The 13,910-nt window shown below is 43.6% G+C and overlaps 1 protein-coding gene across 2 annotated transcripts in view; it reads right to left on the reverse strand.

Moving 5' to 3' along the window:
• GALM (galactose mutarotase) overlaps positions 1-13,141 on the reverse strand; it is a 53,776-nt gene extending 40,635 nt beyond the window's left edge. The window contains exons 1-2 of one of the 2 annotated variants that reach the window (XM_004006011.6): positions 12,908-13,141; positions 2,490-2,644 (exon numbers count right to left, since the gene is read on the reverse strand). In XM_004006011.6, coding sequence (XP_004006060.1) covers positions 2,490-2,644; positions 12,908-13,097 — 345 coding nt within the window. In that variant the 5' untranslated portion in view covers positions 13,098-13,141. Of the gene's footprint in view, positions 1-2,489; positions 2,645-12,453; positions 12,574-12,907 lie in introns of those variants that run through there. The other variant, XM_042246262.2, reaches the window with a different exon arrangement.
• Between the last annotated feature and the right edge of the window lie 769 nt (positions 13,142-13,910).

Raw genomic sequence — 13,910 nt, forward strand, 5'->3', positions numbered from 1 at the left:
TCTGGAAATGGTGAACTTTTGAGACACTTAAAATATAAAACCTGGTATATGTGTGATTAAAGAAGAAGGTCAATTGAAGTCAATCCTAAAGGAACTCAGTCCTGAATATTCATTGCAAGGACTGATGCTGAAACTGAAACTCCAATACTTCGGGCACCTGATGCGAAGAACTGACACATTGGAAAAGACCTTGATGCTGGGAAAGATTGAAGGCAGGAGAAGGGGACAATAGAGGATGAGATGGTTGGATGGCATCACCAACTCGATGGACATGAGTTTGAGCAAGCTCTGGGAGTTGGTGATGACAGGAAAGCCTGGCGTGCTGCAGTCTATGGGGTTGCAAAGAGTCAGATACGACTGAGGGACTGAACTGAACTGAACTGAACTGAAAGAAAAGGGAATCCCCCAAATGGGAAATTTTATAAATAAAATATGTGAAATAAAATGGTCTTAACTTGCTACCTAGTTTTTCTCCTTTAGAGAAAGGACACAATGGAAAGATTTTCGTGTAAGTCAGTATCATCAGATAAAGTGGAAAGTACAATTCCTGTTCACAGGAGAATTTCCCTGATTCAGTAGTTTCCAAATTTTCCTGAAACTTCCAAATTTGTTTCTCTAGGCCTACTTACACCATTTCTAATCCTGTCAGGTTATTCAAATTTCATCTTAAAAAAAATGCGTTGGTATAAATAAGAAAACAATTACCTGCAAACCGACAATTATGCAGTAATTGTTGAGATCAAACACAACTGAAAGCAAAGTTCATGTGATGCTGCTCATATTGCTCCATGAAAACCTCGTGTCCCAAAACTTTCAATGGCTTCATGATTATATTCCGGAGTCTTTCCCCACCCTCTGCGGGCTGTTCCACAGCCACTCTCTCAAATATCCACTTTTTAAATGACATGCTATATTTTCTTGAAGAACAGTTCAACTCCAACCTCCCTAGCTGCCATTAATACAGCTCCTGTAGCACACCTCTGGCATCTATATTTTGGGGCTCATTATTCACGTAACTGTTATTCATGTAACTTACTACATGATACTCACTGTACTGGAGGATCAGGAATCCCCATCCTATTATGCCGCCTGGTTCACAGAAGAGGCTCAGTAAACACATGGCAGAGAAGGATATAAACACTCACTATCTTTATGTGTTTGTTCCTACAGGGTGTGCCCTGTAAGTAACACCACAGAAAACTCCATGTGGAACAGAGGCAGCAGGAAGAAGCTAAGACAAGGGGCTGAGGCTCTTCTGAAGACCCCTGGCCAAATAGAGCTGAACCTAACTTCCTCTGGTTGGGGTTTGCCCATGGACCTGGCATATTCCAGAGACCCTCTGCCCCAGTATTGCCAGGACAGAAGCCATCCTCTGCCTTCAGCCGTCTCTGGCATGAGGAGTTTCATCATGGAGGAAAGGGGAAGTAATGGGGCTGTCTGGCTCTAAGCCGCAGACAGCTGATGGAACAGGGGAAACAGAGAGTAACCAACTTCCTTTGGCAGGATAGGTGGCGATTGAGAGGTAGAAAAGAAGAAATTGTGATTCTTAACATGCCATAAATGTTCCTGTCTCCTCTGGCTTTTCTCTAGGAAGTCACCTGGGTGGTATAATTTAAAGGAAAGTTAACTACCAAAATTACCTCTCTGAGATTAGACTAGTAGTAAGAGAATCGCTGCGATTAACCTGCAGACTCCCACACAGCTAGGAAAGAACAGGAAGCCAGGCATTCCCACCTCAGGGAGAAGCTGTCTGATCAATTTGTTTTCCTAACCTGGTTTTCCAGGGATTCGCTTACGGGATGGGAGTTAATGTGGAAAGGGGGAACTGGGGAGAATCTGACGTCATTTTGAGGTGTGAGACCCTTCACTGGAAGGGTAGCCTGGATGGGGCAACACAGTACATGCCAGTCGGGGTCGGGGGGGAAGAGCTTATAGACCAATACTAGCGGGGTGTTGGGTTGGGGGTATGCAGGTGGCTGTGGCAGACAACTGTAGTATAGAAATGAGGGCTTTGGGTCAGGCAGCCCAACTTAGGAGCTGTGTGGCCTTTCAGGGCCTCACATTTCTCATCTGGTGATAATACGGGGTTCTAATAACGGTGGGAGATAATATATGCAAATGCTTTGTGCAGGAAGTGGTGCATGTTGTCTTTAATCCACTTTTCTGTTCTGCCTAAAATCAACTCTCTGATCCCAAAACTGTGAGACGGGCGTTCAGTCCCTGTCTTTTCTAAGTCAAAGGCGGTCATCTTTTCACTCAGGGGCTCCCCTGCCTACTATAGTCAGATGAGCTAGAGAAAGGTGGGCTGTGGAACACAGCCAGCAATCTCCTTCCCCTCAGGCCCAAACCATGGAGCAGCCTCTTTCCTGGATCACCTTACCACGCATTGACTCTAGGGCCTAGGGCTGTGCCTGGGAAAGGCAAGGCATGCTGGAAGGTACTTAGTGAGGTGTGCCAGGTGAGGACACTGTGCAATGACTTCAACTCACCTTGTCAAACCCTTTGACTCCTCCATGCAGGCTGTTGGGCCCGTTGTTAACGGCCAGTTTATACTCCTTCCCATCCAACGTGAACGTTCCTTTGGCAATTCGGTTGGCCACCCTGCCAACCACAGCTCCAAAGTAGGGCTGCTTTTGGAGGTACCCTGCAAGGATATGGGATGACAACAATTTTAAAACTTTCAAACCAAAGATGAGGTTCACACTGCTGCTCACCATTCCTTTTAAGGGCAGCTGTAAGTATTAACAACATGGGCATACCACGTGTGCATGGAAGCAGGGAAAATTGGTGTTCTTTACACACGACCCTTCTCTTTTCCAAAAGCAATTCATATTTTTAACAAACATTTTAAAAGACTAAAGCACAAAGAAGAAACTTGAAGCATCCTGAACTTATCACTAGAGAACCACTGACTGTTAATATTCAGGTTTTTTTTGGCTGCGCTGGATCTTTGTTGCTGCACATGAGCTACTCTCTAGTTGCAGTGCACCAGCTCCTCCTGTTGAGGAGCATGGGTGCTGGGCTCTAGGGCACACAGGCTTCAGCAGTTATGGTGCTCTGAGTTAGTTGTCCCACAGCATGTGGAACCTTCCCAGGTGAGGAACTGAACCTATGTCCCCTTCACTGGCAGGCAGATTCTTAACCACTGGACCACCAGGGAAGTGCACCATTTATATTCTTATGTATATCTATATTGTTTATTTATTTTGCTTGTTGTTTTGGCCATGTAACATGGCTTGCAGGATCCCAGTTCCCTGGTGGTGGTGGTGGTGGTGGTGGTGGTGTTGGTGGTGGTGGTTTAGTCACTAAGCTGTGTCCGACTCTTGTGAACTGTAGCCTGCCAAGCTCCTCTATCCATGGGATTCTCCAGGCAAGAATACTGGAGTGGGTTGCCATTTTCTTCTCCAGGGGATTTTTCCCAACCGAGGAATTGAACTCGGGTCTCTTGCATTGCAGGCAGATTCTTTACCAACTGAACTACAAGGGAAGCCCCACCAGTTCCCTGATCTCGGATCAACTGAGCGCCTCCTGCAGCGGAAACTCACAGCCCTAACCACTGGAATGCCAGGGAATTCCCTCCTATGTAGGTCTGCATATTCCCTTTAATATTTGAGCATACGTGTGCATATGCTTTTCAAATGGGCATCTTTCACTTAGTAACATGCATTTAAGGTTGCTCCATATATTTTTGTGGACTGATTTCTTTCGAGCACAGCATAATACTCTGTTGTCTGGATGTACCACAGTTTACTTATCCATTCACCTACTGAAGGGCATCTTGGTTGCTTCCAAGTTTTGGCAATTATGGATAAAGCTACTATAAATATTCATATGCAGGTTTTTATATGGACATATATTTTTAACTCCCTTGAGTAAAATACCAAGGAATGTGACTGCTGAATCATATGATAAGAGTATGTTTAATCTTGCAAGAAATGACAACTATCTCCCAAAGTAGCTATACCATTTTGTATCCCCAGCAATGAATGAGAGTTCCTTTTGCTCCATGTGCTTGCCAGCATTTGGTGTTGTCAGTGTTGTGGACTTTGGCCATTCTAATAGGTCTCAATGTCATTTTAATTTCCCTTTCCCTGATTATATATAATGTGGAACAAATTTCATTTGCTTTCCAGGAGCTCGAAAATGTGAAAAGCAGGACTTCTGTTCAAAAATCATTTAACTACATCTCCTTTTGACTCCTACCTTGATTCATTCAACTGGTGTACACCAAGCCCCTACTCGTTGCCAGCTACATACTTGGCATCGGAAAGAAGGATAAATTCAACAGCAAACTGCATCATGGACTTGCAAGAATTCTCTCAGGAGGGACCACTTTCTGGCAACAATTAATAAGCCCATCAGTAAGAAGCACTTTTCAACCCTTGGTTTAGATGAAGTTTTTTAAGGATTAAACGGTGAGGATAGCAGAAATGACTGCTCCTAACTGTCTCTGAGTAACTCTTTAGAACAAATGGATTTTATATTATTTTCTTATGTTACTAAGTGTTTTTTTTTTTTTTTTTGGCTGCATTGGGTCTTTGTTGTGGCATGGCAGCTGTCTGTTGCAGCACACAGGCTTTCTCTAGTTGCGGCACAACAGCCTCTCCTCGAGGTGCTCGGGCTTAGTTGCCCCTCGGCATGTGGGCTCTTACCTCCCTGACCAGGTATAGAACTTGAGTCTCATGCATTGGAAGGTGGATTCTTAACCACTGGACCACCACGTAAGTCCCTATTACTAAGCTTTTAAATAAAATCAAAATTATAAAAAGTGACAGTCCCCCAAAGTCTGAATAGGGCTAAGAACCTTGTTTTTGAAATGCAGAAAATACTATTTTCCAAAAAATAGTAGTAGGGTAAAGAGGGTAGTTTCTAGGTCAAGCCAAGAATGCTGGTTTAATCTAGTCAGTAACTGATGTAGTTTGGCCCCAGGTAAAGAGCATGATGGTGTGATCACTCACCTAGAGCAAGATATCCTGAAATGTGAAGTCAAGTGGGCCTTAGAAAGCATCACTACGAACAAAGCTAGTGGAGATGATGGAATTCTGGTTGAGCTATTTCAAATCCTGAAAGATGATGCTGTGAAAGTACTGCACTCAATATGCCAGCAAATTTGGAAACCTCAGCAATGGCCACAGGACTGGAAAAGGTCAGTTTTCATTCCAATCCCAAAGAAAGGCAATGCCAAAGAATATTCAAACTACCGCACAATTGTACTCATCTCACACGCTAGTAAAGTCATGCTCAAAATTCTCCAAGCCAGGCTTCAGCAATACATGAACTGTGAACTTCCAGATGTTCAAGTTGGTTTTAGAAAAGGCAGAATACCAGAGATCAAATTGCCAACATCCACTAGATCATGGAAAAAGCAAGAGAGTCCCAGAAAAACATCTATTTCTGCTTTATTGACTATGCCAAAGCCTTTGACTGTGTGGATCACAATAAACCGTGGAAAATTCTTCAAGAGATGGGAATACCAGACCACCTGACCCGTGTCCTGAGAAAACTATATGCAGGTCAGGAAGCAACAGTTAGAACTGGACAGGGAACAACAGACTGGTTCCAAATAGGAAAAGGAGTACGTCAAGTCTGTATATTGTCACCCTGCTTATTTAACTTCTATGCAGAGTACATCATGAGAAACACTGGGCTGGAAGAACCACAAGCTGGAATCAAGATTGCCGGGAGAAATATCAATAACCTCAGATATGCAGATGACACCACACTTATGACAGAAAGTGAAGAGGAACTAAAAAGCCTCTTGATGAAAGTGAAAGAGGAGAATGAAAAAGTTGGCTTAAAGCTCAACATTCAGAAAAATAAGATTGTGGCATTCAGTCCCATCACTTCATGGCAAATACATGGGGACAGTGAAAACAGTGTCAAATCACTGCAGATGGTGACTGCAGCCATGAAATTAAAAGATGCTTACTCCTTGGAAGGAAAGTTATGACCAACCTAGATAGCATATTCAAAAGCAGAGATATTACTTCGCCAACAAAGGTCCGTCTAGTCAAGGCTATGGTTTTCCAGTGGTCATGTATGGATGTAAGAGCTGGACTATAAAGAAAGCTGAGCGTGAAGAATTGATGTTTTTGAACTGTGGTGTTGGAGAAGACACTTGAGAGTCCCTTGGGCTGCAAGGAGATCCAATCAGTCCATCCTAAAGGAGATCAGTCCTGAGTCTTCATTGGAAGGACCGATGTTGAAGCTGAAACTCCAGTACTTTGGCCACCTGACACATAGAGCTGATTTATTTGAAAAGACCCTGATGCTGGGAAAGGTTGAAGGCAGGAGGAGAAGGGGATGACAGAAGATGAGATGGTTGGATGCCATTACCCACTCAGTGGGCATGAGTTTGAGTAAACTCCAGGAGTTGGTGATGGACAGGGAGCCCTGGCATGCTACAATCCATGGGGTCACAGAGTCGGACACGATTAACGACTGAACTGAACTGATATAGGGTAAAGGGTAAAGAAAAAGTTTGTCCCTCTTTTCTGGCAAGGGACTGGGCAGAATATGTTAATAAATGGGGTATGGTCTTCTCCACTCCTCAAACATCCCAAGGATTCCAGCTATGACATCTACCTCAGACAGCCCAAAACTTAACAAGAGTGCCCTAAAATCTCAAATAAAATTGCACAGGATTCTCGGACAAACCCTTCACACCCTTAATGACTTTCTTTTGGCCTTCTGAGGAAAATCAACACTAGTTTAACTGACAAGCACTTTAAACATCCCAGATCTTTTATATGTTTTACAATCGCTGCTGGTTGTCCCAAATGAATCTCCATGCCATTCTGTGCAGTGTTAACAAAGTGAAATAGGACGTTTGAGGAGTGTGAAGGAAGACATTTGGGGGCAAAGGAAGTAAGGATGATTAAAATTATTATTTGTTCAATATAGTCAGACACAATCACAGCCAATAGCACGTTTAACCATTATCTATTTGTTTCAGGTGAGGAAATAGTTCTAGAGAGGTTAAATAATTTGCCCAAGGTCACAGAGCTATAAGGGACAAGCAGAGATTTTAAACTAGGAATCCTTAATGCTTCTAAAAGGACACTCTAGGGCATCTGTAATATGAAACTGTAGCCTCTAAACTGGTCCCTTTTCCCACCACCACCTCTTATAAACTCAGGTTTTCTAAAAGCATTAAGTTGATTTTTTTTCTAATCTTTTCATAATACCTCTCATGGCAGTAATAGCTGGGTGTTGGTGGCAAGTGGGGTGAAGATGAAAGGAAAGGAATCGTGCTGATTATCTGGGTAGATTATTTCTACCTGTAGCTCATAAGCAAATATTCTCACCAAGGTTTTGAAAGAAGTCATAATGACAGCAAGTGGGACACGCAGATGAAAAAACATTGAAAAATATTTTCAAGGGACTTTCCTGGTGGTCCAGTGGTAAAGAATCAGCCTTCCAATCCAGGGAACATAGGTTTGATCCCTGGTCAGGGAACTAAGGTCCCGTATGCCTAGGGGCAACTAAGCTTGCATGTCACAACTAGAAAAGCCTGCACACTACAATGAAGACCCAACAAGTCAAAGAAGAAGAAAAAAATTTTTTCAATATAAAAAAATGGCAGAAAAAAACCTCACAGGAGGAATTACTGATTTTTCTAGCCTATAACTAAAAGATCATACGATTTACCTCTTTAGAATTCTACAGAACAAAGATCTCATTTCCTAGGGAGTATGTGAACTATTCTGATCTCCATTCATGGCCATCATCCACGTAGTTTATATAATCTATCTGGGAAATCAGAAAGTTCACATCTAACCTGGCAATTACAAAAGGACCATGTCTCATGGAATTATCCATGCTCAGCTCTTCCCTGTGGCTCAAAACATTTTGGGGACATAGTAATGTGACGATAAACCCTGACTCAGTCACATCTTATTGCTTTAAATTATTTGCCCCAGTTTGTTTATATAATACTTACTCAGACATTCGAAGGCTATACAGTGAAAATCCAGCCTTCTTCCTATCCCTGTACCACAGCTACCCAGAGTTCCTTCTGAAACACAACCTCTGTTGCCAATTTCTTAACACGGGTTTTAATACCCTAGAATTGATCAAAATAGTAATATACTGCCATTCACACTATTATGACTGAGACAATTATGCTTCCTATAATGACATATATGAAGCTCGACCCTGAAGATGGCTGAACATATCAGAAAGTCTTCCCATAATAAGGAAAAAAGAGAAGCTAAAGGCAAAAGAGAAAAGGAAAGATATACCCATTTGAATACAGAGTTCCAAAGAATAGCAAGGAGAGATAAGAAAGCCTTCCTCAGTGATCAGTGCAAAGAAATACAGGAAACAAAAGAATGAGAAAGACTAGAGATCTCTTCAAGAAAATTAGAGATACCAAGGGAACACTTCATGCAAAGATGAGCACAATAAAGACAGAAATAGTATGGACCTAAAAGAAGCAGAAGATATTAAGAAGAGGTGGCAAGAATACACAGAAGAACTATACAAAAAAGATCTTCATGACCCAGATAACCATGATGGTGTGATCACTCACCTAGAGCCCAACATCCTGGAATTTCAAGTCAACTAGGCCTTAGGAAGCATCACTATGAAAAAAGCTAGTGGAGGTGATGGAATTCCAGTTGAGCTATTTCAAATCCTGAAAGATGATGCTGTGAAAGTACTGCACTCAATATGCCAGCAAATCTGGAAAACTCAGCAGTGGCCACAGGACTGGAAAAGATCAGTTTTCATTCCAATCCCCAAAAAAGGTAATGCCAAAGAATGCTCAAACTACCGCACAATTGCACTCATCTCACACACTAGCAAAGTAATGCTCAAAATTCTCCAAGCCAGGCTTCAACAACACATGAACTGTGAACTTCCAGATGTTCAAGCTGGATTGAGAAAAGGCAGAGGAACCAGAGATCAAATTGCCAACATCCCCTGGATCATCAAAAAAGGATGTTCCAGAAAAACATCTACTTTTGCTTTATTGACTACACCAAACCCTTTGACTGTGTGGATCACCACAAACCGTGGAAAATTCTTACAGAGATGGGAATACCAGACCACCTGACCTGCCCTCTTAGAAATCTGCATGCAGGTCAAGAAGCAACAGTTAGAACTGGACATGGAACAACACACTTGTTCCAAATCGGGAAGGAATACGTCAAGGCTGTATATTGTCACCCTGCTTATTTAACTTATATGCAGAGTACATCATGAGAAATGCCAGGCTGGATGAAGCACAGGCTGGAATCAAGATTGCCGGGAGAAATATCAATAACCTCAGATATGCAGATGACACCACCCTTATGGCAGAAAGTGAAGAACTAAAGAGCCTCTTGATGAAAATTAAAGAGGAGCATGAAAAAGTTGGCTTAAAACTCAAGATTCAGGAAACTAAGATCATGGCATTCGGTCCCATCACTTCATGGAAACAGTGAGAGACTTTTTTTGGGGGGGGGGGGCTCCAAAATCACTGCAGATGGTGACTGCAGCCATGAAATTAAAAGACGCTTGCTCCTTGGAAGAAAAGCTATGACCAACCTGAACAGCATATTAAAAAGCAGAGACATTACTTTTCCAACAAAAGTCCGTCTTGTCAAAGCAATGGTTTTTCCAGTAGTCATGTATGGATGTGAGAGTTGGACCATAAAGAAAGCTGATCGCCAAAGAATTAATGCTTTTAAACTGTGGCATTGGGGAAGACTCTTTAGAGTCCCTTGGACAGCAAGGAGATCCAACCAGTACATCCTAAAGGAGATCAGTCCTGAATATTCATTGGAAGGACTGATGCTGGAACTGAAACTCCAATACTTTGGCCACCTGATGAGAAGAACCGACCCACTGGAAAAGACTGTGATGCTGGGAAAGACTGAAGGCGAGAGGAGGGGATGACAGAGGATGAATTGGTTGGATGGCATCACTGATGCGATGGACATGAATTTGAGTAGGCTCTGGGAGTTGGTGATGGACAGGGAAACCTGGTGTGCTGCAGTCCCTGGGGCCGCATAGAGTTGGACACGACTGAGTGACTGAACTGAACTGAACTCTCATAATGACATATATGAAGTTCATCCCTGAAGATGGCTTAACATATCAGAATGTCTTACTTGATATTCTAAACACTTATTTGTCTTTTGAAAATAGCTTGCTTTCCTTTTTAAATAAACCATTAAATTATCTAAATTATAGCATAAGGTTGAAAATGTCTCTCAATCCAGCACCTGGAATACTTCACTTTTTTTTTTTGATGTGCCACACAGCCTGCAGGATCTTAGTTCCCCGACTAGGGATGGAAACTGTGCCCCTTCCAGAGGAATGGAAGCTCGGAGTCCTGACTACTAGACCACCAGGGAATTCCCAGTATCTAGAATATACTTTAGATGCTTTGATTCGACCTGGCATTTTGTGGCACCAGTCATGGATGCTGACAAAAGAATGCCATTTAACTTTCTCAAGATATGTTAATAACATGGGGTGGGGGGCAATACCGTCGATAAAAGCTAGATCACTGTAATCCAAGGGGATCTATTTTTTTTTCTCCCTTTTAAGAACATTTGGGAATAATACTTTACTTCACCTCCTGCTGCTGCTGCTGCTAAGTCGCTTCAGTTGTGTTCGACTCTATGCGACCCCACAGATGGCAGCCCACCAGGCTCCCCCATCCTTGGGATTCTCCAGGCAAGAACACTGGAGTGGGTTGCCATTTCCTTCTCCAATGCATGAAAGGGAAAATCAAAGTGAAGTCACTCTGTCGTGTCCGACTCCTAGCGACCCCATGGACTGCAGCCTACCAGGTCCGCCATACACGGGATTTTCCAGGCAAGAGTACTGGAGTGGGTTTCTTTCACCTAGACTCCCACAAAACTCAGAGACTCACAGAGATAATGTATTCAACATTACTGCACTCACAAAATTGGCACTTCTATGCCTACTAAGAACCTGGTGCTTCCCAGGTGCCACATCATCATCATGGCACAGTTTTCATACGAATTGTGCAAAGATGCCTTTTGTTTTAAGACCCATGTGACTCTTATATCAGAACTAAAATTAAGAACTTTCCTGGTGGTCCAGTGGCTAAGACGACACGATCCCAATACAGGGGGCCCAGGTTTGATCCCTGGTCAGGAAATATACCCCACGTGATACAGCTAAGAGTCTGCATGCTGCAACAGAGATCGGAGATCCTGAGTGCCACAACCAGGACCCAATAAAACAAGCAAATAAACATTATTAATAAAAAAATAATTAAAACTAGTAAGAAATGAGTGTGTGTGCAAGTGGAAGGAGGGGAGGGGAGGGTAGATACCTTCTGAATGGTGATAAGGCAGAGATGGAAATGAGGTGGTAAACACAGATACCGCTTATCATCTCCAGTGCTTTATAGGCTCAGAAATTCTAGGTCATCTATCCAATTCTTCTTGGACTCCATGGGCAATTTTGCACCAGTTAAGTAATCTCTGTGATTCTGTTTCCACGGAGCAAATGGTTATGCTAACAGAGAGATGACTCAGCAAAAGTGATTCTAAAGCATTCTCTTTTGTCACTTGCCAACTCTCTTGCCTTCTGACTCTGAAGACAGGAGATAGAAACATCCACCCCAGAAACTGAAAGGGATGTAGAGAGTTAAAAGGAAAGTGGAGCTGATTTTCCCAGCCCCTGCACCTTCCTACCACTGAGTCTCCTATAATAGGCTTGCTGAAATTACCCAAGAAATTCTGCTCAATGTTACCTACACCTTCTCCAAGCCAAGCTGTGGAGGCTCCAAGGTAGTTAAAGACAACCAACCAGAGGGCAAGGAATAGACTCCTCAGGAATATTTAGAACACATTTTTGTTAAGGAAATGAAGAGCCAATTTCAGTCTGCTAAGGGAAAACCAATTCTGTTTTCTGTTGACCTCCCATCCTGGGCTATGTTGCTAAAGAAGCAAACAGACAGAAAGACACACACCTAAAGGAAAACCTCAAACCTCCTCTCTAACAGATTTTATCCACACGCTTACCACTGAGCAGAGAATTAATTCTCAAGCAGTTGCCCTTTGCTAACTTTATTTTGAGCTCTTTTTCTCTCTAGCTATTCAGTGTGCCAAGAGACAGCAAGCACTATGTACATTTTCCTTTGCTCCAGTGAAATTGCAGTTTTAATTATTTGTTTATGCCATTATTTGGCTAAGGTCTATCTCCACATCTAAACTGTAAGCTGCATGAGGGTGGAGACCTGTCTCCTGGAATGAGATAATTGAATCAACAATGATTGAATGCATGAATTAATACACGTTCTTAGCTATAATGTATTTCTGCAGAATAAAATCTATCCCAGTTATAAGGAGACTCATTTATAAGGAGACAGTAAGTTGGTCTTCCATGTTCTTTCAGTACATGGTTATTGATTAGCCAGGGGGTGTGGGACACCGAACTCCACAGAACAAAGCAGATAAGCTTCTGCACCCGCTGAGCTTACCTTACCGAGCATTTCTGAAACAACCAGACCTCAAAGCGAATCTGATCAAGCAGAAAGGAAGTAGAAGACGCACGTCTTTGATTTTTTACCCCCCTTCTTCAGAAATGGCAAGAGCTGGGAGCCACACCCACTCCAGCCTGTACGTCTCCTCTCCCGCCCTCTGGGATCAGGCAGTTCAAAGATCGCTCCAGGGTTGCTGAAGTTTTATCTTTCCCTCAACTGACTTTTTAATTAAGGAAAAGCCTGAATGTATAACCGGAAGCTAACTCCTACGGCAGTTTCTGTTCACTTTGTCTTTTCCCAAACACTGGATCGCAACACACTGAGTCAGCTGGATCCAAGCGGTCACAAGCTCGGCACTTCCCCTCGGTCCCCGCAATCCCTGGCTGCTGCTGGTGTGGGGCAGTGTGCGCGGCGGGCCTGGGCCCCGTCTGCAGCCCGGGACGGAATTCAACCCACCTTCCAACTCGTCAAAGCCGAGCACCACATCTGAGGCTCTGCCCTGCCTGTCTTTGACCTCCAGGGCTGTGATGGTGCAGCCCCAGGAGATGATGTCCACTCTCAGCTGGTCTGACTGCAGCTGGAACTTCTCCACTGTCCCTGCTCCCAGGGGCAGGTCTCCAAACACGGCTCTGGTCACCGAAACCATGCTGAGCTCAGGGTGTGCAGCTGCTCCAAGTCCTTCGAACTCCCGCCGCTAAACCTGGAGCCGCAGAAATTTACTGGAGAAGGGGCGGGAAGCGGCTCACACTCCTCCCCTTTCTTGATTGGATTTTAGGGAGTGACCACTCCTGCAAAAAATATCCTCTGGGACTTCTCTAAATCATTCCTCTGCCTGAGGGAAGGCAAAGTTTCCAGCTAGGCTGGCAATTTCCAGTCAGTTCTTTTCTTTTGGAACCCTGACTGCATTGCATGTTGGGAATGGTAGTTTTTGGAATGTGAAATTGCATTTTGGGGCCTGTAGTCTTTCTAAACCGAAATCCTGAATCGGCTGTGTTCTACCGTTTTTCGGGCACGAGGTTCTCAACGAGCAAAGATTCATCCGTTAATGGTGGCTGACTTTCAGATAGTGAAAGTAAAGTCGCTCAGTCGTGTCCGACTCGTTGTGACCCGGTGGACTGTAGCCTAGCAGGCTTCTCAGTCCATGGGATTTTCCAGGCAAGAGTACTGGAGTGGTTTGCCATTTCCTTCTCCAGGGGATCTTCCCCACCCAGGGTTCGAATCCGGGTCTCCCGCATTGTAGGCAGCCGCTTTACCCTCTGAGCCAGCGACTTTCAGATAAGCCGCTGAAAAATGAAGAGATGAGAATTAGGAATAGCGAGGGGAGGAGATTTTGGGGGGAAATTTTGATTTTTAACTCTTTGACCCAGTGGGAAAGAAGTACAAAGCTTATTTAGAAAAGGGGTAAATAACTGCAGGTTTCTCTGGACACTGACTGAGGATCCATTCTGTTTGTCCCACA

This window comes from Ovis aries, chromosome 3 (genome assembly GCF_016772045.2).
Source record: "Ovis aries strain OAR_USU_Benz2616 breed Rambouillet chromosome 3, ARS-UI_Ramb_v3.0, whole genome shotgun sequence".
NCBI classification, from domain to species: Eukaryota; Metazoa; Chordata; class Mammalia; order Artiodactyla; family Bovidae; genus Ovis; species Ovis aries.